The sequence below is a fragment of the Simochromis diagramma genome, unplaced genomic scaffold (genome assembly GCF_900408965.1).
Source record: "Simochromis diagramma unplaced genomic scaffold, fSimDia1.1 OVJJ01000205.1, whole genome shotgun sequence".
Taxonomy (NCBI): Eukaryota; Metazoa; Chordata; class Actinopteri; order Cichliformes; family Cichlidae; genus Simochromis; species Simochromis diagramma.
This window is the reverse complement of record NW_024386782.1, coordinates 2,494,510-2,518,211: the sequence shown is the minus strand read 5'-3', so window position 1 is coordinate 2,518,211 and position 23,702 is coordinate 2,494,510. Positions and strand designations below refer to the sequence as shown.

The following is a 23,702-nucleotide window of genomic DNA, read 5'->3' as shown; positions in this document are numbered from 1 at the left end:
TCACAGGTGTTCAGGCTGGTTGGCACAGCTCCTCAGCCCCGTGGCCACACACCACCATCCTACCATGCTTTAATTTAACCACGGAAATGAAATGCTTTGTTGTTGTTTACATATTATGAGCTCAGATAAGCTCTATCAATCTGCGGATTGATAGAGCTGGTCTTACTGACCCAGGCAGGGATAGTCAAACTCTGAGGTCAACATTTCACATTCTGCTTTAGACTTAACAAATGGCAACACATGTTCCCCTTTCAATCTGTAAATCTGACCCCTGTGCATGTGTGTGGATTTTGGTACAAAGTGACAAGGAAGTGTCAGCTGGAAATGTCACTTCAGAATAGATTTGCATCAAGCTTCAAGCTGTGTCGCCATGTCCACTGCTTGAGTGACTGACTGAGGCGGAGGAAATGTGTTACGATTTTATGTTTCAGACCGCACGCTATTGAGCACAGTGGGTGTTGGGTTTTTTGTTTGTTTGCTTGTTTTTGTTTTTATATAAGAACTCAACCATTAACCTTCCTGTGACGATGATAGCAATACTCATGAGGAAATCCTAACCTTGATAAGTTCACTGAGGTTTCATAGGATCCTAAAAAAAACATGGAAAAGGTCAAGTCATTCATGAAAATATTTTCTGCTAGACTTCTAAATATTTTAAGGTTTTGAAAATGTCATACAATTCTGGGTTTTATAAGAGAATTAAATAAGCTGTGTACCAAAAAAATGCAAAAATATGTATTGTAACCTTTGAACAAAGACAATGACAAATATTAGACACAGAAACTGCCGTGGGGGTAAAGCATAATCCCAGTAAGGTCATGGAAAGGTCACTGAATTTTTCTAGCAAAAACAGAGGAAAACCCTGGCTCACATATTTCTGCTTATAGCAGTGGTAGAAATAAAAAATAAAAAAACTTTCTTTTTTGGGGGGGGGAGCTTGTCTTCTGTCATAAGTCATAGATGTCTGATGGATGCGCAATGAGGATGCTGTTTTTTTCAGGAGCAGTATGTCTTCATCCATGATGCCATTTTGGAGGCATGTCTCTGTGGCGACACCACCATTCCTGCGAGTCAGCTCCGCTCAGTCTACTACGACATGAACCGCCTGGACCCACAGACCAACTCCAGCCCCATTAAAGAGGAGTTCAGGGTGAGGAGCTATTTAACGTAATTAGACATACAGTGTGTGCAAATTCATGATGACACATTATCTGAAACGCGAGGCTACTTTAAACAAATTCTGTGCATAAACGTACTTTATATAAATAGGTGATGCATCTAATATATAGTTATATGAAATGCGCCACCCCACTCTAAGTTTTATCCCAGTCACTTCAGGGGAGTCGGAGCTATCACTAATGTAACTGATCAAAGAATCGCATTGTTAATTACCATATCGGGAGATAATTAGCGCACTCAAAACCCAAGTGCCTACCTTCCTGCGTCAGTATGACACCATGTAATTCTGCTTCAATCTCAAAGACACTCAATATGGTGACTCCCACGCTGCGAGTGGAGGACTGCAGCATCGCTCTGCTGCCCAGAAACCATGAGAAGAACCGCTGCATGGACGTGCTGCCTCCAGACCGCTGCCTGCCCTTCCTCATCACCATCGACGGGGAGAGTTCCAATTACATCAATGCCGCTCTGATGGATGTAAGGGTCAAACATTTTACACTTTAAAGTCTGTCTGCTTGCATGCTGGTTCAGATCATCTTGCTGATTTCATCGCTGTCATTTTAAAGTGGTAAAGTAGCACTGAATTACAAATTGGTGAAACTGCAGCTGCCTGTATTTGTGTATTGGAACCTTAAAATGTTGCTGATTTGAAAGCAGGGATTTTGCATTTTTTCGTAGCAGTAAGACCTACGACATGTTGGTATTTCAGCCTGCTATACAATGCTGATTTTTATGTGACTTTTAAATGTTGCTAATTTTTATAAAGAGTATAGCAAGTCAAAATTCAGATTTAAGTCTTGCGATCTTGACTTGAAATTTACTCATTGAGACTTAACTCGGACTGCAGCCACCTAGGACTTGAGTTAAGAGTTTCTGCCACAGAATTAAGACTTCACAACATCTCTGCATCGCTGTCACTTCTAATTAAGCACTTATCTGTCAGTATCTAAGAAACATCAAAGGAAACAATTGAAAATGCTATGTCTAGCAATTCTTAAGGGGACCTAACAAAGAACACCTTGACAAGGCACATGCTCGCTGATGGACTTTTTGGCTCTTGCTGGGATTGAGCAGGTGACCTTTCAGGTACAGGATTGTCTCAGTCCCCACTGGGCTACATTGGGGAGCCAGAAACCACATTAAAAGTGCTCTGTCCTAAAATAATCTCCCTAGACATGGAATCTCCATTAGAAAACTGCTCTCAGCAGGAAGTCTGGTTGAGAGACGGAGGTCGTTTTAGAAATGGTTTTATTCTTGACAGTGTTGCACAAAAGCATGCACTTGGTCTATTCAGCATCAGCTCTTTCTTTTTCTTCTTCTTCCCTCCCTCCAGAGTTACAAGCAGCCTTCTGCATTCATAGTGACACAGCACCCATTGCCAAACACAGTAAAGGACTTCTGGAGATTGGTGCTGGACTACCACTGCACATCCATTGTCATGCTGAATGATGTCGACCCCGCACAGGTAAACCCGACCCAGTACATCTGCTTAAATAAATAGCGTGCACATGAAATCCTGAAGGGGATACTGCAAGAATTTTACTCACAAACAAATGAGACATGAGTTCTTTCATGACAGTTTTTTTTTTTTTTTTTTTTTTTTATATGAAAGTTGCAAAAAGGACATTGATGGGAACCGATTGAATGATTACATTTCACAAACCCAGGGAAACCCCGAGGGATGTATGTCTATGTTAGAGAAACTATATATTTGTATGAATACTGAATATGCTTGAAATAAGGTATATACTGCAGAGTGGAAGGAATAGGACTTGCTGTAAAAGTAGACGAAGAAAAGAAGGCCTGTGGAAGAGACTCCAGATTTCTCAGCCCGAGGCTCTGTCATAACACCCGGGGATCAAAGCCTGAAGCCAGGCTGCTCTCCCCATCCAAATCCCCTTTCCCTAGGTGACTGGCTGACTGGCTGGATAGAAAAGGCCTTTCATTCAATATTCTCACTGTAGCCAGCCCGTCAGCAAGCCAAGAAAGCAGCGCAGGTGGGAAGGTAGGAAGGGGGTGGGTGGAGGTTGAGGAGTAGATGAAGGCGAGGGAGGTTTACCATCTTCTCCATCAACATCTTTGTTTTTGCATCTGTTGAATTTGTCAAGTTTTGATGGGCTCTAAAAGGAAGGCGGAAAGCGGTGCTTAAGCTGCCACACAGACAGCATATGTGCTTCTGCCTTTTGTGTGTAAGAGACACAAAGTAAGCAAATATTTCCGTGTCCGTCTGGATTCCCGTGTTGAGGTCTGTTATTTGCATTTCTCCAAGATGGTCCCTTTTTTCTCCCCCTTGATTGTTTATGACTGTGGCATGCATTTGTGACATGACATGTCTGTCAACGTGAGACGTGTCCATCTGTGTGTAAGCTTCCATTTGTCTGATTTAGAGCTCTGAGGCTGGCGACTGGCTCCACAGGTGCAAGTTCTTAACTGGGCTTTCTCTCATAAAGGAGCGGAAATGGAGGGGTTTTTACTGCTTTTACGAGGCTATCCTAGAGGGTTTCTGCTCAGTGCACAAGAGCAGTCAGTCTTAATATTGATAACTGCCGCTTAAGACTTGTAATTAGAGTTAACTGCTGATTAGTGTTTATTTGAAACAATCTATTGATTGAATATTGATTAATCAGTCTTTTACTGCAAAACCCAAGGTAGCATTGCTTTGTCCATCTGACACTGCAAAAGCTTGTAATTTGTTATTTTACAATAAGAGATCAGAAAGTCCATGCCCATTCCAAATTTGACTCGTCTCTTGTTCAGGGTCGACTGCTTATGAAACCCTGCACAGCCTCCAGGATGATTGGTATCTTTATCAGCCCCTCAAAGTCCTGCTCTGACACCCACTTGCTTGTTTGCATCTGCAATTTTACCACAGATCTTAAATTTGTGTAGAGACCAAACATTTGTGTCCACAATCACTGCTGATAAGAGCTGGATTTCTGACTATGCCCCAGATGCCAAACAGCGGTTTTCAGAGAATGAAGCGAAGAGAATAAATGTCCTCGCCTAAAGATTGAGCATCAAGTCAGAGTTTACATATGAAGCATATGTTTACCATAAATGCCTCCCTAGGGTCAGAGAAAGGCATGTGAGAAGGAAGATGATTTAAGGGCACTCTATGCCGTAGCAGTGCTAGCATGACACTGTTGGTCCACTCACATTGCATTGAAAAGGCCACAGCAACAAATCTTCACTCAACATCCACCCTACTTGCCAGATTTCCCAGCCTATCACTTTGTTCTCTTCCCCAAAAATAAATAAAAGTTGAATGGTGACTATTTTGACCCACTGGTGGAGATCCAGACATGTTGTAGACAAACAAGTGTAGCTATTTAGAACAAGACATCCGCAGAGTGATTTAAAAGCAGTGTCAGCGCCAAAAGTGGTACAAAACTACCCAAGGAGACAGCCTTGAGGGGAAATGGGTGTGGCCACAGACCTTTTTAACTGTCTTTTGCAGCTTCAGCCTAAACATATAAAGTTTATTTGGCTGGAAATGCTGTATGTTAAAAGGATGGAATAATTTTGCTGAAGATGAAATTTGTCAAGTTTGTTGGTGTGAAATTTTTAGCCGCTTGGGCTGTAGGAATATACCAGAAAAAGGACAGAAACAATACATTTCTTTCATCAAAAATACAGGCAATGAATTATCTTTCCATCAATCAATCTTTTGATGATCTTGCCTTTGATGACATTTTTCATCTTAGACATGAATCAATTTTTTAAACTGCTTTTAAGGAACAAAGAATGTGCATGTTTTCTAAAGAGGGGCAAAAGAATTACCCAAAGATTTTGAGAAATTTCAGTTGGATTTGTTGAACAAAGGGTTAGTTGATTAGGAGAAAGCTCCCATACTTGGAGAACACCTGTGTTTAGTTTCTGCAATATCAAAAAAAAAATTTTTCTTTTTTTGTATTGAATGTTCTCAAATTTTGAAAAAAATGTTCAATGTTCAATTTTAAAAAGAAAAGTACTTTGTATTGAATGAATTCACCTCTTTTGACTCTGCCTATTGTACCGTGTCACTTTGCTTTCAGACTTAATTTTTTTTTTGCAAGTGTATAAAAGGAGCTGACATCAGAGTCACCGTCTTTAGTCAGTATAGTTTGGATCTGAAACTAATAAGTCATCTTTCCTTTTCTTGTGTTTCCCTTTGTTGATTTGTCTGCGTGCTGGTGTACATGCATTTCTCTATATGTGTGTATGCGTGTGTGTGTGTGTGTATGTGCACATGCCTATTTGGTTTAGTTGTGCCCACAGTACTGGCCAGAAAACGGAGTCCACCGCCACGGACCCATCCAGGTGGAGTTCGTCTCCGCTGATCTGGAAGAGGACATCATCAGCAGAATATTCCGGATCTACAATGCGGCTCGGGTACGGTAACACAAAATGGACAAGCTACAAACAAAAAAAGCATTCTGTGTGATCAGCCTGACGTGTAGTTGTTTTTGTTTTTTTTCTGCTTTGCTGCCCATTTATTTGTAACTTTTGAAACTTGTTTGTCTTCCCTGCTGTGAAGCCAATTTATTCTGTGACTGCACACCTCACACGTCCCACTCATACGTCGGCCTGTCCGTTCAAGCTGTGCAGAGGCAGTCATTGTGCTCTTTAACTATGCCACTGCACCAGTTGACTGGATGGAGGTGTGATTGCCACAAGTTAATTGTCTCCTAGACAGCTTGAGAAAATTTTCACATGTAGCAGAAGCAGAAAACAGGTTTTCCTGTCAATTAACACATTTTGGGTTGAACAAGAACACAGCGATGCTGAACAAAAACTACCAACACATACTTCTTTTAAGTGGAATCTAATGTATCCGCAGCACAATGTGCAACTTCTTTTTAAAGGTGACAGTTTCATTTGCATCATTTTTGAAGTGGCCAAAAGAGGATAAATTATTTCATGCAATGAGTCAGAAAAATCATAAAAAGAAATACATTTGCTTTTATTTTGTGTCTCTTGTATCATCCTGTGACACCCTGGATTTATTTTGATGTGAGCCCCTGGGGAGAACCTTTCATATTTAAATTATTTCTAATAAAGAAATAACTCTTGTTTTTTTTTTTAAATGATTTAAATAAATATCACAAATCTAGTTCACTTGCATTTTGCTGGAATCGTGAGAGAACCCTCAAAGAGAGATATCTCACAACATGGCGTGTACTGACCCTTTAACTTTGAGCTACCAGACATCACTGCACAGACAGGCACCTGACCCATGCCGGCATCACCTGCAGTCACCTGTGTAAGCTGTTTATCCCAACAGCCTGCTCTCTGTTGTCAATAATCGCTCCTCATATTAACGTGCTGTAACATCCTCTGGCCGGCAGAGGCACCTACAGCATGTTAAGTGCACTACAAGCTAATCACACATGATCGTGGACAAGTGTTATTGATCGATATGTCTGAGTGTGATTTAGAGTGTCTGTATCCTAGATTGCTTAACTATCTGTCTCCAGCAGCAACTGTGCTCATCTATCACCCTGTCTTATCTGCACGCTTATCTCTTCAGCGGCGACTCGCGCCCTTTAACCATCTCTATCCAGCCTCTGATGAAGCTTAGCTTCACCCTCCCTGCATCTTTACAGTCTGATTGCATCTTTATACAACAGCGATTAACTCCCTCCCCCCCTACATATGTATTAACCTGGGATAACCGTTGTCCTTTCCCCCCCCCCCTAGCCTCAGGATGGCTACCGCATGGTGCAGCAGTTCCAGTTCCTGGGCTGGCCGATGTACCGCGACACGCCCGTCTCCAAGCGCTCCTTCCTCAAGCTCGTGCACCAGGTGGACAAATGGCAGGAGGAGTACGACGGCGGCGAGGGACGCACCGTCGTCCACTGCCTGTAAGTTTCCAACTTCATTCCCTGCTGGTATTAAAAATGAAACATCTCCACCTACTGACTGAAAGCCTTCACTGCATCAAAACACACCTCAGCCCTTTGTGAGCCTTTAGTGTCAGCTTCAGCTTTCTTTTTGAACTCTTCTTGGATGACACTGAAATTTTGAATATTTAACTTTTTTCTCACAACCATAGGAATGGAGGCGGCCGCAGTGGGACATTCTGTGCCATCAGCATTGTGTGTGAGATGCTTCAGCACCAGCGCTCTGTGGATGTTTTCCACGCTGTCAAGACACTGAGGAATAATAAGCCCAACATGGTGGACCTACTGGTGAGGGACACTGCAGGAGCTGAAAACTTGATATAAATGCAGTCTTCATAAATCAGAATATTGTTTTAAGTTTCTCACAGTACCAGTTGGGAATCTACAGCAATCTAGGTATAATGGCTGAAGAAGCAGAGAGAACAACATATTGTCTTTCTGCACGTCCAAACCATCTCAGCCTTGGCTGTCTAACTTTCTCTCCAAAACACTCAACCTGTGCCGCCTCTGACGTACTCTTTTCTAAACTTGTCTGTTCTGGTCACTTCCAATAAAAATAGCAACATCTATAGCTCTGCCAGTTCATCCTCCTGTCTTCATGTCAGTACCACCATCTCCAAACCACACATCATAGCAGGTCTCACTACTACCTCGTAAACCTTCCCTTTCACTCTTGCTGCTACCCTTCTGTCAAAAATCACCCCTGATATTCATCTCCACCCACTCCACTCTGCCTGCACTCTCTTCTTGACCTCTCTTGTTCGCTGTCCGTTGTTTTGTACGAATGACACCAGGGATTTAAACTCATTAATGTCACAAAAAAGTAATTTAAAAAAAGCTACTTTCAGTTACTGCCTTAACTACATGGTGTCAACACAGCAGTGTTACCTTCACATATTTCATTTGGCTTTACGCCCTTCCTGATATTTCCCAGTTTGTGTGTCCTGGGGCCTTTCACTTGTGCATTACAACTGACAGTGGACCTTTATGTATGGTATTTTGGAACTAAAGAGCAAAATTATTTTACTTAATTATGACTTCAATAACTAACTATTTTGAACTTTTCATCTGATGCCTCCTCTCTGTAATGCGTGCATCAATGAATTCAATTCAGTTTTGTTTATATAGCGTCAAATAACAACAGTCGCCTCAAGGTCCTTTATATTGTAAGGTAAAGACTCTACAATAATACAGATATCCCTCAGCAATAAGATGAATCCCTATGAGCAAGCCCTTGGCAGTGACAGTGGGAAGGAAAAACTCCCTTTTAACGTGAAAAAACCTCCGTAATTTTAACTTCCTCATTTTGCAAAGCTAGCTAGTGGGCTGTCTTGGATCATTTGAATGGCTACTTCTGGGCCCGTGAGTCGTAAGTTTGACAACTCTCAACATAAACTGTGGCAAGATGTCAAAATTCACTTATATTAATACAGCTTTGAAGCCTTCGTCACAGAAAACATCAAAAATCAGGAATCAAAAATCAAGAGGACACACTAAAAACACTCAGCTCCGGACCATATTAAATCAACTCATATTTATTTAAACGTTTTCTGCCAGTGGAAGAGGAAGTGATGCGTTATGCTGCTGCTTGTTGCAACTTTTATGAAGAAGTAGTATCTGACAGTTAGTTTCCTCTGCCGCTGAAGATTGTGAAGATGGTGATCGCACGATTAGGGGTCCATATATCTGCATCTGTGACGCGTATTCTATAGTGACAAGCAGTAAAGCAATAAAGTCAATACCTTCTCATCCGCTTGAAGATGTCAGTTATTTATTAGTTTCAGTCTGGTGCAGAACTGAGATTGTTTAATGTGCCGAAAGCCTCGACTTTAAAGTCCCATTGATGTTTTTTCAGAGTTATAGGATTTAAATGGTATGATTATCAAACAAACAACAGGCCCTTTGGGAATAGCAAAAATCCCCAGAGGGCTTGTAGTATTTATTTATGACTTAGGAGACACTAACTTTATGACTTAGGAGACTCAGGCCAACTCCTGCACATCTCTAATGCCTCTGTCTGTTTCTTCTTTCCTGCTAGGACCAATACAAATTTTGCTATGAAGTGGCACTGGAGTACTTGAACTCTGGGTAACTTGGAGCTACCGCACCCAGCAGGACTTCTTAATTCGGGACATTACAGACAACTGCAGCTCACATGTGTGCATTATGCTAAGAGTGTGTGTTACCGACCCGACAAGAGTGACGTGCACACATGACCTCCTTTGACCAGCTCTCTTCCCTCTTCTTCTTCTCGATCTAGATGGGAAAGTTAGAGTTGTACAGTGTTAAATATCACAGAATGTTTCAGTCACTACAAGCTAAGGAAGCCAGCAGAGGTGCAATGAGTTTTTTTTTTTTTTTTTTTTTAATCCTCTGCAGTGAGCAGCCTTCTCTCTGGATCCCTACTTTTCTCCGTCTCTGCCCGTAGTCCCGTGGTTGTTGCCTTGATCCGCATTGGACGACAAGCACTGAAAACACTCCAGTTTTCCGTGGAATGCGATACGCTGTACATAATGTAATGTGTCCATTTTAATCTCTCAGATTTTTGTTTCACGCAGTTCATTATTAAAAGTCATTAAATGCAGGAGCTCAAAGCCTAAATGTTACTAAATGTCCTGTAAATTTATGACTTTCGGATGACTATTGCTTCATACTGTATGTTGGGGACAGCTGGCTCACATTTGCTTACCTTATTTCCTGTGCAGGGATCCAAAGCTTTATTTGCACTTCCATTGAATTTCTTGTTGTGCATATTGTACATATTTCTGTAGATTATTTATTCGCGGTATGTACTTTTTTTGTGACTCGCAAGTAAGTGACAATCATATGTTCTATAGGTTTGGTTTATTGACTGTATTGTGTGCTTTTTTTTTTTTTTTTTTTTTTCCCCAGTCATCTTGTATGACGGAGCAATTCCATTGTAAAAAAAAAAAAAAGAAAAAAAAAAGAAAACAAAAACAAAAAATGATTATATAAATGTATCTACAATATAAAAGGTGGATTATCTATTTTTGCCTCGTTTCTAAGGGGAGCTGGGGAGGATGGCATTAGGGGAGCATCTGTTGGAGAGATGAGGGCACTACAGGTGTTATCCAATGTTAGCTTTTTTTTTTTTTTTTCTTTTTTTTTATGATGATTTATCTTAACTTGTTTATATATCAGTTCAGTTTAAAGCACAGTCGCATGAATATTAAGATAGTTTGGTTGGTTTTGAGCAAATAGACGATGCCCATAAGGAAAAAGATTACGGTAAAATGCTACAAAAATATAATATTAGCAATGATTTAATAGTTCAAAAGCTAATTATTGTTCTCATTTTTCACAGTCATCCCTAAAATGCTTTTATTAACGCGTTGGAATAGAACGGTTATATTTTGGGAGTCTTTATATACGTAACATACTGTGTGTATACAAAATAAAGATTATTCAAAGCCCTCTTAATAACACACAAATCAGCTGTGACAAAGCTCACTCTGAGAAACTTGTCATTTCTTTATTTTAACCTCCTAGGACCTGGCGTCCACATATGTGGACATCACATTTTGGGATGTCTAGACCAAAATACCTAATTTTGCTCTACAAGGGCCTGATATCCACTTACGAGGACATTATACTGCCACTGTTCTATCAAAGTTTCAAACGAATGTCCTCATATGTGGCTCTCATTTTTCTCAGAAACAAAAATTAGGTAAAACAAAAAAATCTGGTAATTCTTTGTTTTTACATTCATCAGGTCCCAATCAGCCCAAATAGCAAAGGAAAATTCAAAATGCATCCCATGAAAGAGTTCAGGGTCTTAGGAGGATAATATGAACTTCTGTCCTGTACATTCATGGTCATAACTTTCATGAACTTTTGTGCAGTGCGTCCCACATGAGATCTCCTGTGATGGGGGGGGAAAAAAAACACATATTTTAAAAATCTGTCAAAAACTTCTTTAAAAGATTTACTGTATTTACCAAATTAAATTCACATTTTTATACACAGAAAACATTCAAGCATAACATTCAGCCGCTCAAACAATTTTTATGTTCAGGAATGAAAGTAAAGATCTGTAATTTGGCATAATTGTTTTTTGTAAAACAATTTAAAGTTTATGGATAACTATTTCATGTTGGTATTAAAAATATTTCAATTTAAGAGTTTCGACATATTGGAGCATTAAGATTTTTTTTTAAAATGATTTTGGTAATTACCGGTACTGTTAATTTAATGTAACTGTGACATAAAACTTACACCGGGTTGTGGTCTAATAACTTTAAGCACTCTATGTGAAATGATGCCAAATCAAGTTTTTGTAGTTTGCTCATGTTTATTAAAAACAGCAGAGACAAAAACTGAAACATTTTAGTTTCTAAACAAAATGAAACTGTTATTGTAATCTTGTGTTATTTAGTATGCATCTGTTGATACAGTACAGTGCTGTGCAAAAGCTACCCCTTATTTCTTTACATTTTACTAAGAAAACTAGAAATACATGCAGCAGTTTATTCAAATATGTGCAAACACACGTGGAAATAAGTTTGAAAGTGTCGTTCTCCAACAATATTTCGTATGACCACCTTAATTTTTATCAACACAGCCTGAACACACTCAGAAAGGTTTTCTTGTAATTTGTTTCAGGACTAGTTCTCCAGGCTTCTTGAAGGACATTAAAAGCTCTCCTTTTAGTTTTGGCTCTGTTTTTTATTTATTTCTATTTTCTGTTCTGTGTTAAGATCCCACACTGCTTCAATAATGTTGAGGCCCGGGCTCTGGAGAGGCTAGTCCATGATTGATGGTGTGTGTATTTCTATCCAGGTATGTTTTTACTGCACTGGCTGTCTGTTTGGGATCGAGACTCTGCCAGTGCAGAAAAATCATCTGATTATCTTGAAAAAATCAAGCTAATGATTACACGATAAATCAAAATCTGACTATATTCTTCTCCACTGATAATTCCAACAATTTTGACATTTTTGCAATACTCCTGATTTTTATTTAATGTAAGTACAAAACAATACAGACAGGGTTCTGTATGTGTCCCAAAACTGATTTGAGACAGTTATCTTAGACCATTTCCACCTTTGGTTTCATCTGCTACCCATAAAACTAGGTTTTGCATTCACACAACCTTTCATAATCCTGATTCAGCTGCCACATTGGATTACAATAGAATAGAGTAATCTATTTAATTTCATCATTGATTGGTTAATTGACATACTGAAATATTTTCTTCTTGTTCCAGCTCAGCTCTAGTGTGATGGTTATATTGTGTAGTATGGGGTGGTGTAGACGTTACATCATTTCCAGACTCAAAAACCTTAACCTTGAACAAATGGCTGAATCTTCTCATTTAGCCTGTGCACACGCTCCTTTTGAAAAAAGTTCTTTTTGAAACATTCTTTATATTGAAATAATTTGAGAAGTTGAATTTAAAAAGCAAACTTTCAAGCTGCTTGACACCAAATTTTCAGCCTTTATGCAACCTGACCAACCAGAAAAAAACCTGAGCTTGTTTCCGTTTTAATCAAAGCCTGACCTAGAAAAAGCTTGTCAAGTATTTGCCGCAGTGAGAACATTCAAACGTATTACGATGGGTTTCAGAAAGTTAGTTCCTTTGCTTTTACATGTAAAAGTCGACTCGCCTAATGGAAGTTAGGCAAAATGTTTGCCTCACCATATGTTAGAATGATCTGTTGATAAATGGCATTGATTAAAATAAATACATTATTAACATAAATATCCAAAGATATTTGAGAGCGCTGTTTCCAAATCTTTGAGGATTTAGGGGCAAGTGTCATGGACATCCAACGTTACACATCTAAGATAATTTCAAGTAGAAATTCTTGGTCATGATTTATTCACTTACAATGAAGGTTAATTTCATCAGGACAAATCTAGTGCCATTAATGTCTTACAAATCTGGAGCCCTGGTGCACATTTGTGCCTTCTGATTCATTCTTTTGGGTCTTTCTCCCTCTAGTGGTGTCCTAGAGAAGTTTTCCAGAACTTTTAAAAGTCGTTCATTTCCCGGCCTATTTGAGTTCAGCTTTATGAAAGCACTTAATACAGTTTTTCCAAACAAAAAACTCGCTAAATTTGGGCACAGATGCAGATAACTTTCTCTAAAATGGCCAAACGGAGCACTGGCCACTGGCACTCCAAGTGTGGTGAGAAACTTTTAAAATTAAGGGTGTGTTTGTTGATGTTGTTGTTGGGTTTGTTAGTTTTTTTCATTTACCAAAACTAGATCCAAACATTTTGCTTCACAGTCTTGGTTTATTCTATTATTAAATAAACTATAATGAAAAGATTGCTTAAATTAAAAGATTACTTGTAATATAGAAATATAAAGATTTCACTATAGTAATTTATGTTTTTCCTGAGTAGAACTAGTAGTTGATAAAGTATGCAGACATCCTGTACGATGAACAAATATTATGTACTATATCCAATAGATATTTGCAGAATGCACCTACAGTACAGATTTTTATCAAATACAAACAAAATACTGAGGAAGAAAACATGAAGTCTTAAGTCTTTAAAAGTCTGAGAATGAAGGCTTGGTGTAATAGTCGACTGACTAAAGTTAAGCTCTTTTTATATTAAAATATCTCTGCAAACAATTTTAGATTTGAGAAAACATGAAATCTATCACACACTCATTGCCTCCATATCCTGTACCACATGATTGCTTCGCACAGTTTACATGTGGCTGTGACCAGTTCAACTGGATCAGTTTAAAGGCTCAGTTGGGTCTAAATTAGGGGAACATCAGGCACTGTTATAAAGGTGGTCAAAAGAACGCACGTTTGCTTAACTACCCATATTTTTGAGGCATTCAGTGGGTTTCACAAGAAACTAACAATCTTAAATAGAAGAAAAAGCAGAATAATTCTTTCTGCTTTGCACTTATGGGTCATATCCAGAGCGCTGGAGGTGAAGCGATCAAAAACGTTTTGGCTAATTATAGACCTAAAGTGTAAAAATTCACTCCTGCAAACAAGCCAATGGCCCCCTGCTGGGAAAAAGACCCTATCCCGGTGTCCACCCGACACAGACTTGGAATCACTTGTGTCAGCAGTTGTGGTAGTTGTTGACTGTGTGAGCTCAAAATGACAAAATAAGATAGTAACATGACATTACCTACATGAAACCAAACTGTGTTTCTTACAATTGTAGCCTTGGAACTATTTCTTTTTTACTTTGAGCCCAGTGAACTTAACGAGCATGTCTAATTTATTAATTTCCCAGACTCTTGTTTCTGCCAAAACATCATCATTAAGCAACAGTATTAAAAAAATAGATAAATGAACTTGTGTGTAATAAAGCACAAGCTGTGTTATTCGACTTTTTGTAGACATCTTTTTTTATTGTATCTTTGGACTGGTTGTTCCAATGCTCCAGTAACTCTGTTTTTAACATCATAGTGCTGTGAAGTGTTGGTAATTCCCTTTGGAAACGTCTGCATGAACACAGGCCTAGATTAAAAAACAAAAAAATCTGGATTAAATGGTCAGAATGACTATAAGAATGGGAGAACCCTCACTCAGTCTGCAGGAGGGTTCCTCAAAGTATGTCTAGTAAGACTTCGCTGTTGGGAGTTTCCCATGATGGACTCTGACTGAGTGTTTCTTCTTCACTCACCTATTTCTCATTTTTGCTGTTTTTACTCTGCATTTAACTATAAGTTATTTTAAATGTCTGCCTCTCTTCCACAGTGTGTCTTTTGTCCTGTCTTTATTCCCTCACCCCCAACAGGTTGAGGCAGATGGCTGCCCCTCCCTGCAGTGGCCCCACCCGGCAATACTGTCCTATGTTGGTAACGATTCTAATAAACATGAGCACAAGAGAGAAGCTTCAAACGGATTGTCCTGGACTTCAAAATCTTATTTGGTTTTCATTTGTCCCTTTATTCAGTGATATCAACCTTAATAGCAGAAACTTAAGTAGGCATATAGTCAAAGGAGCTTGCAAAGAAAAGCGTCTGGACTTCTTTAAGTTGCTTGAAGACGTTTCACCTCTCATCCGAGAAGCTTCTTCAGTTCTAAGGTCAAATGGTGGGGAGTCGATTTAAACCACTGGGGATACTCCCACTAGGTTTAAATCTGGAACTCCCCACCATTTAAATCTGGGACTCCCCACCATTTGACCTTAGAACTGAAGAAGCTTCTCGGATGAGAGGTGAAACATCTTCAAGCAACTTAAAGAAGTCTAGACGCTTCTCTTTGGATGGGGATGGGGCAAAGAGCCACAGCACAGTTATGTTAAGGACCAGGGGAAAATATGTAGAGTCATAAAGTTCAATGAATGTGGTTTATGACATATATGAGCCACTAAAATTCTACTTTTACATGGTTAATAACAGATTTATAAATTTGAGCTGAAGGTTGTGAAAGCTGTATAATTTTCTGCAAGAAATTATTGAAAATTAAGACAACATAAAGTCTTATTCCTTTACACTAGATCTTTTTTTATTTTACTTCCTGCAGTGATGCAGAAATTCAAACAACAGCATTACACGTGCCAAAATACCTTCGACCACAAGAGGTCAGTCAGTGGTTCTTTTAAGTTATTCTACTTCTCCCTCTCTGCTCTTCTGAAATAAGGTTGCTTTAACTGAGCATACATTATGCAAACATGATGCATCTCTTGGTAATTCTACAGTTATTAGTCCCCGAAATAAAGCCTTGGCTAATGAGCAGCTCGCAATATTAAAAACCAAATGCAATTTCCATGTTTCCTCCTTCATGTACTACAGAGTAACAAACACAAGACACAACAACATCCCTGTTCCTAAAACGTGTGATATTTGGTTTTAATTGCCTCTGCAATCACGTTTTTTGTCTCTGAAAAGCCCCAGCAGCTCCTCAAAGACCGTCTCTTGGAGAAAAAGGAGGAAATCTTTGGCACATCTTCATGGAAGCTGAAGATCTCATCTTTTCCTCTTACAGAATGTTCCAGCTGGTCTGGGCCTGCAGGCACTGTGGCACCAGAGATGGTTTCATATTTCACTGCAAGAGTGCTGGTGAATTATTCCTGTGTTTATCCATGGAGACGGGGGAGCTGACGAGCTAGAGTGAGGAAGGGAGCAAGAGGGAAGAGACTCTGGGCTGCTCCTGCTGCTGAGCCTGTATACGAGTGGAGCTGCTGAGGGAGTCAACACCAGATGCTTCCTGAGCTAATGTCCAGAGGCAAAGGCACAACATATGGAAACGTGAACATGGGAAGTAATCTGTCCAGCAATTTAAGCAACAGTGGTCAGGACCATTTGTAGCCACAGAAATGAATGGAAATCCAAAATAAGAGATAGGTAGATTATCTTGGCAAAGGTCATGAATGCGCGCACACACACACGAGTCAAAACAACCAATGGGACTCTAGTGACTATCAGTACAGTACAGTATCAGTGAGTATTAGCACTCAAAAATTTATCAAAAAAAGAAGCAAGAGAAGCAAAATCTCCAGAAAGAGATTTATAAAGTGTACAGACAGAAAAAGATGCCAAACTATTACTCAAAGCATCAGAAACACTAAAAATGACTAAAGATATGCAATCACATCCAAGAATAACCGTATCTACATGCATAATATCTGCAAAGAGAGTCAAAAAAGCAAGAGATATATAATAAAAAAAAACTATAAAATGATCAAAACCACATAATTACAGAAATGCAACTTGAAAACTATCAAAATAACTGCAATGAGATGTAGAACAACTACAGAAAATCAAATAAAGATTCAAAGAAACACAAAGCACCAAAGAGATGTAGTAGTTGTGATCTAATGACTCCAAATCACCACAAAGAACATATTTGCCTAGTAGAAAAGTGAAAGAAAGGCACAAAAAGACGCAATAGGTGCACAGAGTGATGCAAAACAAACACAAAGGGAGGCAAAAGTACACTTAAAATATCGAGAAACATCTAGAAAGAATCAAACCACCACTAAAGAACATAAACGAATAAGAAGTTATGAGTAAAAAATGTATCTTTAACCCAAATATCACATTATTTTTACATTTTCTAAACCTGGATTCAAAATCAAGGTTGCAGCTGCAGCCATGTAGGCCTGCTTGTCATGGCAGCACTTATCCAAGAGATGGCGATGTAGAGCAGCATATGCTGTCAGCCGCACATCATCAGTGAAGTTCAAGAGCAGCTAATGGAGGGAAGTCTTCACTCTGTTTGTGAAATGACCTTTAAACCTCATTTTTGCTTCATTTCAAACATTATATTTCTTTGAAACAACTTTGGCAGTTAAACAAAACTGAATAGAAAGTCATTTGTTTAATTTTGACGATGTTTGCTTATTAAATTTAAAAAAATTACGATGTTTGGATGCTGACACTAATGATTCAGCATTTCTGCATATGTGCAATAGATGAAAAGGAGGATATAAATGGCATATAGATGCATACTGAATTTGTTAGCATATTATCTCACACCCAGTCTCATCTGTGCTGATGCAACAGTGTAATGAATAACCCCATGAATAATTAATCACACTGCAAATTCCTATAAAAAATTAAGTGGTGTACTTTCTTATAATCGAGAGGCTCACTGAATTTCATCCAAGTAACCCTGCACATGCAGTCCCACATGCGCTACTGCAGAGTTTTGCACACGTGCGTGCACATCCACACACATCCACACACACATATGCAGCACAAGTGCAGAGTCACATACAGGTCAAAGGGTAGCTAAAGCAACTGGAGCACAACAGCCTGTTTATATCTCCGGGGACGAGATTATTCTTTTTTTTTTCTCTCGCTGCCTTCATCGCTTTATCATCCACGCCCCCTCCTTTGCTTCACTACAGCGAATAATTGCAGAAACCGGACCGTAAATCTCCGGGAGTGCAGAAGAGGACAACCGCTTAACTTATCCCCTCTTGACTTTCCGTTCTACGTGTTTCAAGTGACTGCAACAGAGAGGCCTTCAGGTGAAAATATGAATTATCACTCACATGGTATGAACTGAACAAAATCTAAAAATACATGATGTTGAAATTCCTAATCCTTCCTTGTTCTCCTTTGGAAAATCGTGTAGCAGCTGTTTTGAACTGTCTTCATTGTATTTGCTTTTGATTGCAGCCCAGTGTTTTCCAAAGTGGAGCGAGCAATCAATCAGTGGAGCAGCTCGGCAAACAAAAAGAGCACCCCTGTTGAGCTCTCACATCTGAGACAAATCCATATCTCATATTTCCTCCATTTTCATGCAGATGGAGGGCAGAAAGGGGAGAGTAAGATGTCTCCGCTCTCGTGACACTGTTCCTATTACTCTGACAGTTTGATGTGATTGCACTGTCAGCCATCGGAGTCTGCTGGTACTTTAATATTCTTGGTTAGCTGAGCTGGTTAGATGAGGAAAGGTTTGGGAAGCAGTGTTCCTGGGTATAGACTCATCATACATATTTCAGTAGCTTCAGACTACATATTTTAAAAGCTTCGAGCTTAGTGTCAACCCACAAGTGAATACCATAGTTTGTTGTAAGGCTGGCATATTGCTTTTTTTTTTTTTTTTTTTTTTGCTCTTTTGTTGTAGTTCCAACAAGCAGCAATGTTGCAGCAGCACCCACTGGTTTGTGATCCCAGATTTTCAAGCATACAAGACCTCGAGATACCTAAATTCCTCCACTTGGGGGCAGCGACTGAACCCTGACCCAGAGTGGTCACACTGACCTTTTCCAGCCAAAAATCATGTCCATTGACCTTGAGATGCTAATTCTCTTTCCCACCAATTCTCACTCAGCTGCAAATCACTCCAGTGTAAGCTAGAAGCCACCACCTGCTCAAGCTATAAAAGTATGTCATCTGCAAAAAGCAGAGACGAGAGCTTGAGGCCGCCAAGGTGAGAGCCACTTGGCTTTGCCTAGAAATGCTGTCCATAAAAATTATGAGCAGAATCAGTAACAAAGGGCAGCCCTGGCAAAGTCCAGCACCCACTGAGAATGAGTCCAACTTATTGCTGGCAATACGGACCAGGCCAGACACCCCGATACTGCCATAGGATACCCCAAGGGATGCAGTTAAATGCCTTCTCAAGTTTGACAAAATACGTCTCAACAACTCCCAGAAGGATATGTATTCTAAACTGACATTAAACACATGAGCGCAGGGGCAAAATCCCCCAATAACATAGCACCTGGGATCACTGGGGCCTAGAAAGATCTCCACAATAGTGGGATGGTAATTCATGGAGGAATCCAGAACACCCCAGACTCTTTCCCTGTGGGTGTTAAGCTATAAAAAAGAAAAGCGCAAAGCGTGTCAGATTGGTGCGCTCGTTATCTTTTCTCCACTTTTCCACTTTTTGTGAATAATATTTGTGCACCAATTTTTTCGAAGCCAGAAGGGACCTATTTGTATGAAAAGGCACTTTATACTGTAGGGTAAAGAATGTGAAATATTAGAAAGAAAACCCCAAAACTCAGATGACCCCCTATAGACAAGCACTTAGCAACAGTGGAAAGGAAAAACTGCCTTTTAACAAGAAGAAACCTCTGGCAGAGCCAGGCTCAGGGAGGGGCAGCCATCTGCCCTGACCAGTTGGGGGTGAGGGGAAAGAAAAGAAGAGAAAAAAATTTCAGTGGCCATTAACTGGGATATTCGCTTCAGAGGCTGTGACCATTTAAATGTGTACTTTAAAGCAGAGCACCTAAATATAGCATTCCATAGGTATTAGTTGACATTTGGAGGTGGCCACCAGTGGCTATTGCACAAATTGCTTTTGTACTTACTGTACTTGCTTTGTGCTGCCATATTTAATCCTTTTCACCCCTGACACACACACACACACACACTTATGGGTTTTTTTTTCACATTTTATGACAAAAATCCTTGGGACCCATCAAAATCAATCTAATTTCCTGTAACTCAGAGGCAAACCGACGACTTGGCCCCTATGTTGCCGTGGCAGCCAACAGCCCCACTCTGCATATGATCAGTCTGTTGCCATAGCAGCCCTGTGGAGCTTTCCTGCCAGTCAGTCTAACAGAGAAGACGAGTGAACCAGCGGTGCCCCCATCCAAAGAGGCCTGCACGTCTTCATCTGTTGCCATGGCACCGTAATAGCGTTCTGGATAGATTTGGCATGGCAGGGAGTCACTTCCTTTATCTTCCAACACATTATATTGAGCTGAGCTCTCTTACGTTCAGTACTTACAACATGGTGAGCAGACAAAGGGAGCCGAAGGGGGAGAAAGTAGATGTCAGAAGACAGAACGGATCTCTGCTTACATGTGCAGTGTGCTCATCGGGTGCTAATTAGGAGATACATTGAGATGGTGGATGTTAGAGACATGCCTAACAAGGTAGCCTGGAGTGGACGCTCCAGCTGACTCACTTTGTATCAGAATGAGTGGATATGTGGAGTCATATCTAGTGCAGTCACAGTGAGTATGTACCAAACCAGTTTAAATATGTACAAGCAACAATAGAGCCAGGGATTTCATAAATCCAATTTAAAGGCAGTGTTAGGAATATTTTTATGCAAACATGACATCAAATGAGAATGCGAACATTATGTGACAACGTAAAACAGGTTTTTTGGGGTGTGATCAATATCTTACAAGTGATGATTTTGGTCTAGGATTGCTGCATGCCTGTTTCCTGACAAGCTCACAATATCAACTTTAAAAAAACATGATGATGTAACTGGGGCACTGTTTAAGGAAAGAAAGGTGTTTAATTTTTTATATGTATTTTTTGTAGCTTTGAGCGCTAGAAAGGAAATTCTAATCTTCCCTGTATTGGCCTGGATACAGTATAAAAAAAGAAAGAAAAAAACATAACACTATGGTTATTGTCCGTGAGGAAGCGAGAAGCCTGTGCATTTTTGTATATGAGGATGCCTGTAAAATTAAAGGTGAAAAATGAAATATGATTAAAAACAGTGTTTTCCCAACAGCTTTTTTATGTGTGAAGATAAAGTCTTTGAGGCTTTGTGGTTTAATTATTGACAGTCAAAGCATGAAAGGTGTATTACATAACTGTTCACCTTGAGATGGAGTATTGAGTTTTGCAGGTTTGGATCGTCATCTCTTCATCTAATTACACTAAATGAATTTACATCACTAATCAAGATGACTCCATGCAACCTTATGGAGGCTGTCCTTGATAACACTGTTACATTATTCACCTTTCATCAGTCGCGCAGCTGGTGGAAACAGAGATGTTAAAGGGCTTTGGCACAACCCAGCCAGAAGTGACATTATCAGCTGAACATTCTTTGCTATGGACCCTCATGCTGGAGCTAGACTGTAAGTACTGCCAGCTTTTTCTTGTGGTAGACCATGGCAGTGCTGAGACTAAATCCATCTTCCCTCACCATGTGGTAACCTCAAGAGGATGATGACTCACGGTGGCTTCTGTAACAGCCCCCCCTCCGCCAAGACCCAGTGCCCCTGCTGGCACTTGTCCTTTCAGCAGAGGAAGACATGTGACTTATCAGAAACGGGCTGCATGGTGTTGTCTCACGTGGCACACCATGCCAGCAGCACCTTTGTAATGTCAAAGAATGTCTAGCTGCTTCTTGGTTGAGTTTCCTCCTTCTGGTCTTGCAGTTCGAGTTCTCTGATAGACGCCTTGTTAAGGTCATGGTCCTCATCCTGAGACTCACCAGACTCTGGAGAGTGTTAAATGTCACTTTAAGAACCTTCCAGTGTCGCGTTTTCTATATCTGAAACTGAAAATTTAACTAGTGTGGAATGGGAGACCAGTGCTCAACACAGCGGCATTCAGTCTGTTTTCCCTCAGGCCAAGGTTAAAGAAATAGTTTGACATATTGAGAAATAAACTTTCTTGCCAAGAGAAATCAAAAGCTTAATACCGCTTTATTCGATCCCCGACTACGATCTCTATTCTTAAAATATAAAGCAAGTGGTTATAGTTCAGCACAACTACTAATGTGGCCTTCTTCTAAATATCTCTAATTAACCAGTATTATATTATAAAAAATTTTGAGGGCAACAAAATGATATTAGTGTAAAAACTGCATGAAAGTCTCCTTTTTGTAGTGACTTTTAGAGTGTCAGTCGCTTTCAGTGAATACGACCTCCTTGTTAAACAAACAGTTTCTTCCTAGTCTTCTGCTGAGATGCACAAAGCTATGCACCGTCATAGCTTTACCCACAGTTGGCATCTGACATCAAAATCACAGCTCAGCAACATTCAGCCCCTATGTAGAATGTGCCCACAGTGTTCGTTTCAGCCTACGCAACTCTGTGGCTATATGTATGCCACGCTCTGCATTTAATCTCAGCGTGCACATCTATCCATCACTATGAGTAGCAAAGTCACATAGACCATCAGATGTGTGTGTTAGTTTTAAGGAGAGTGTATTATTAGGCCATTCTGTCTTGAATCATTTCTTTCCCGTTGTTCAAGGCAGCATCTGGCGTAACACTCCTTTGTCCCTCAGTGGGAATTGCCTTCAGGAACTCAGCCTCCACCTTAAAGGAGCCATTTAAGCACTCCAGGCAAATCTGTCACCGATGGATGAACAACAGCAGCTGACAAGTAGATAAAGCCTCGCTGATCAGCAATAATGGACAATTGAGTGGAAAAATGATTGGTGGTGGTGAAAAATGGTGGGGTGGATTGTAATGCAAGTCACAAAATACTGACGTCAGGGGTACAATTTAGTGTTAACAATTGATCTGTCCAGTTCACAATGTTTGGATAACTGAGTGTCTGAACACTCAGTGCCAGAGGAAGGATTAGTGCTTATTCAAACAAATCCAAAAGTTAGAGAGAGCCTGAATAAAATAAACCAAAAGATAAAGATGTAAAGGAAATGATGGATGGATGGATGGATGGATGGATGGATGGGACAACTGTAAAAAACTAACAAGAAGGCATGATACTCATTACACTGGCACCTCATTGTTAATGTGGCCACTTGGAAGCAATAGAGTGGAGCAGGTTGTTACCATATAATTGCTTTTTAACTTATATAATGAATGAAGGGATATATGGTCTGTGTCTGCCCGCATGTTTGCCCTGTGATTGACTGGTGACCTATCCAACTAGTGTACAGATTTCAACAGCACATCTCAGTTTTTCCAGATGATAAAGCAATTCTGCTGTAATAAATGAAAGAAATCTTTTAGCGTGACTCTTTGGGCTTCAGTTATAAGACATAAATGTGTAAAATAACAGAAAATTCTGATAGCTCGTTGTCTAGATGACCCTGTAATTATAAAACAGAAAGTTATTCTATTTGTGAAAAAAACAGGAACTTTCCTGTTATTTAATTATTTATCTATTTAATTACTTCAGTGTAATATGGATAAACGGGGGAGATTTTAAGCTTTTATGACTTCCTTTACACTTTCCAAAGGCATCCAGTGGACCCGATTAGACTCTTTGCCGGATCAATTCTGGGCCCCGGACCTTATGTTTGACACCCCTGCTTTAGAGTATAATTACTGTAAGCAATCCATGCACATTGTCACATTGTTCTCTCATTTTCATTTGATAAATTGATCTTATAAAAGGAAGATGAATTATAGCTTCTTTAAGTGAGATCTGCAGGTCACTTCCTGGCCATTGATTTTTCCTTAAAGAAGATTCATTGTTAACGTTTACAAAGCACAGCAAAATGCACAGGATCACTGACATAAAACAAACTTAAAGCAGAGCACATAAGCAGACAT

General features: G+C 39.8%; 1 protein-coding gene across 12 annotated transcripts in view; it reads left to right on the top strand.

The window, feature by feature from the left end:
- LOC120724151 (receptor-type tyrosine-protein phosphatase mu-like) overlaps window positions 1-10,580 on the top strand; it is a 158,076-nt gene extending 147,496 nt beyond the window's left edge. For 4 of the 12 annotated variants that reach the window (XM_040016286.1, XM_040016262.1, XM_040016223.1 and 1 more), the window contains 7 exons: window positions 1,001-1,150; window positions 1,483-1,656; window positions 2,513-2,644; window positions 5,425-5,550; window positions 6,859-7,022; window positions 7,214-7,349; window positions 9,100-10,578. In XM_040016286.1, coding sequence (XP_039872220.1) covers window positions 1,001-1,150; window positions 1,483-1,656; window positions 2,513-2,644; window positions 5,425-5,550; window positions 6,859-7,022; window positions 7,214-7,349; window positions 9,100-9,153 — 936 coding nt within the window. In that variant the 3' untranslated portion in view covers window positions 9,154-10,578. Of the gene's footprint in view, window positions 1-1,000; window positions 1,151-1,482; window positions 1,657-2,512; window positions 2,645-5,424; window positions 5,551-6,858; window positions 7,023-7,213; window positions 7,350-9,099 lie in introns of all 12 variants that reach the window. The other 8 variants (XM_040016279.1, XM_040016252.1, XM_040016201.1 and 5 more) reach the window with 5 other exon arrangements.
- The last annotated feature ends 13,122 nt before the right edge of the window (window positions 10,581-23,702 follow it).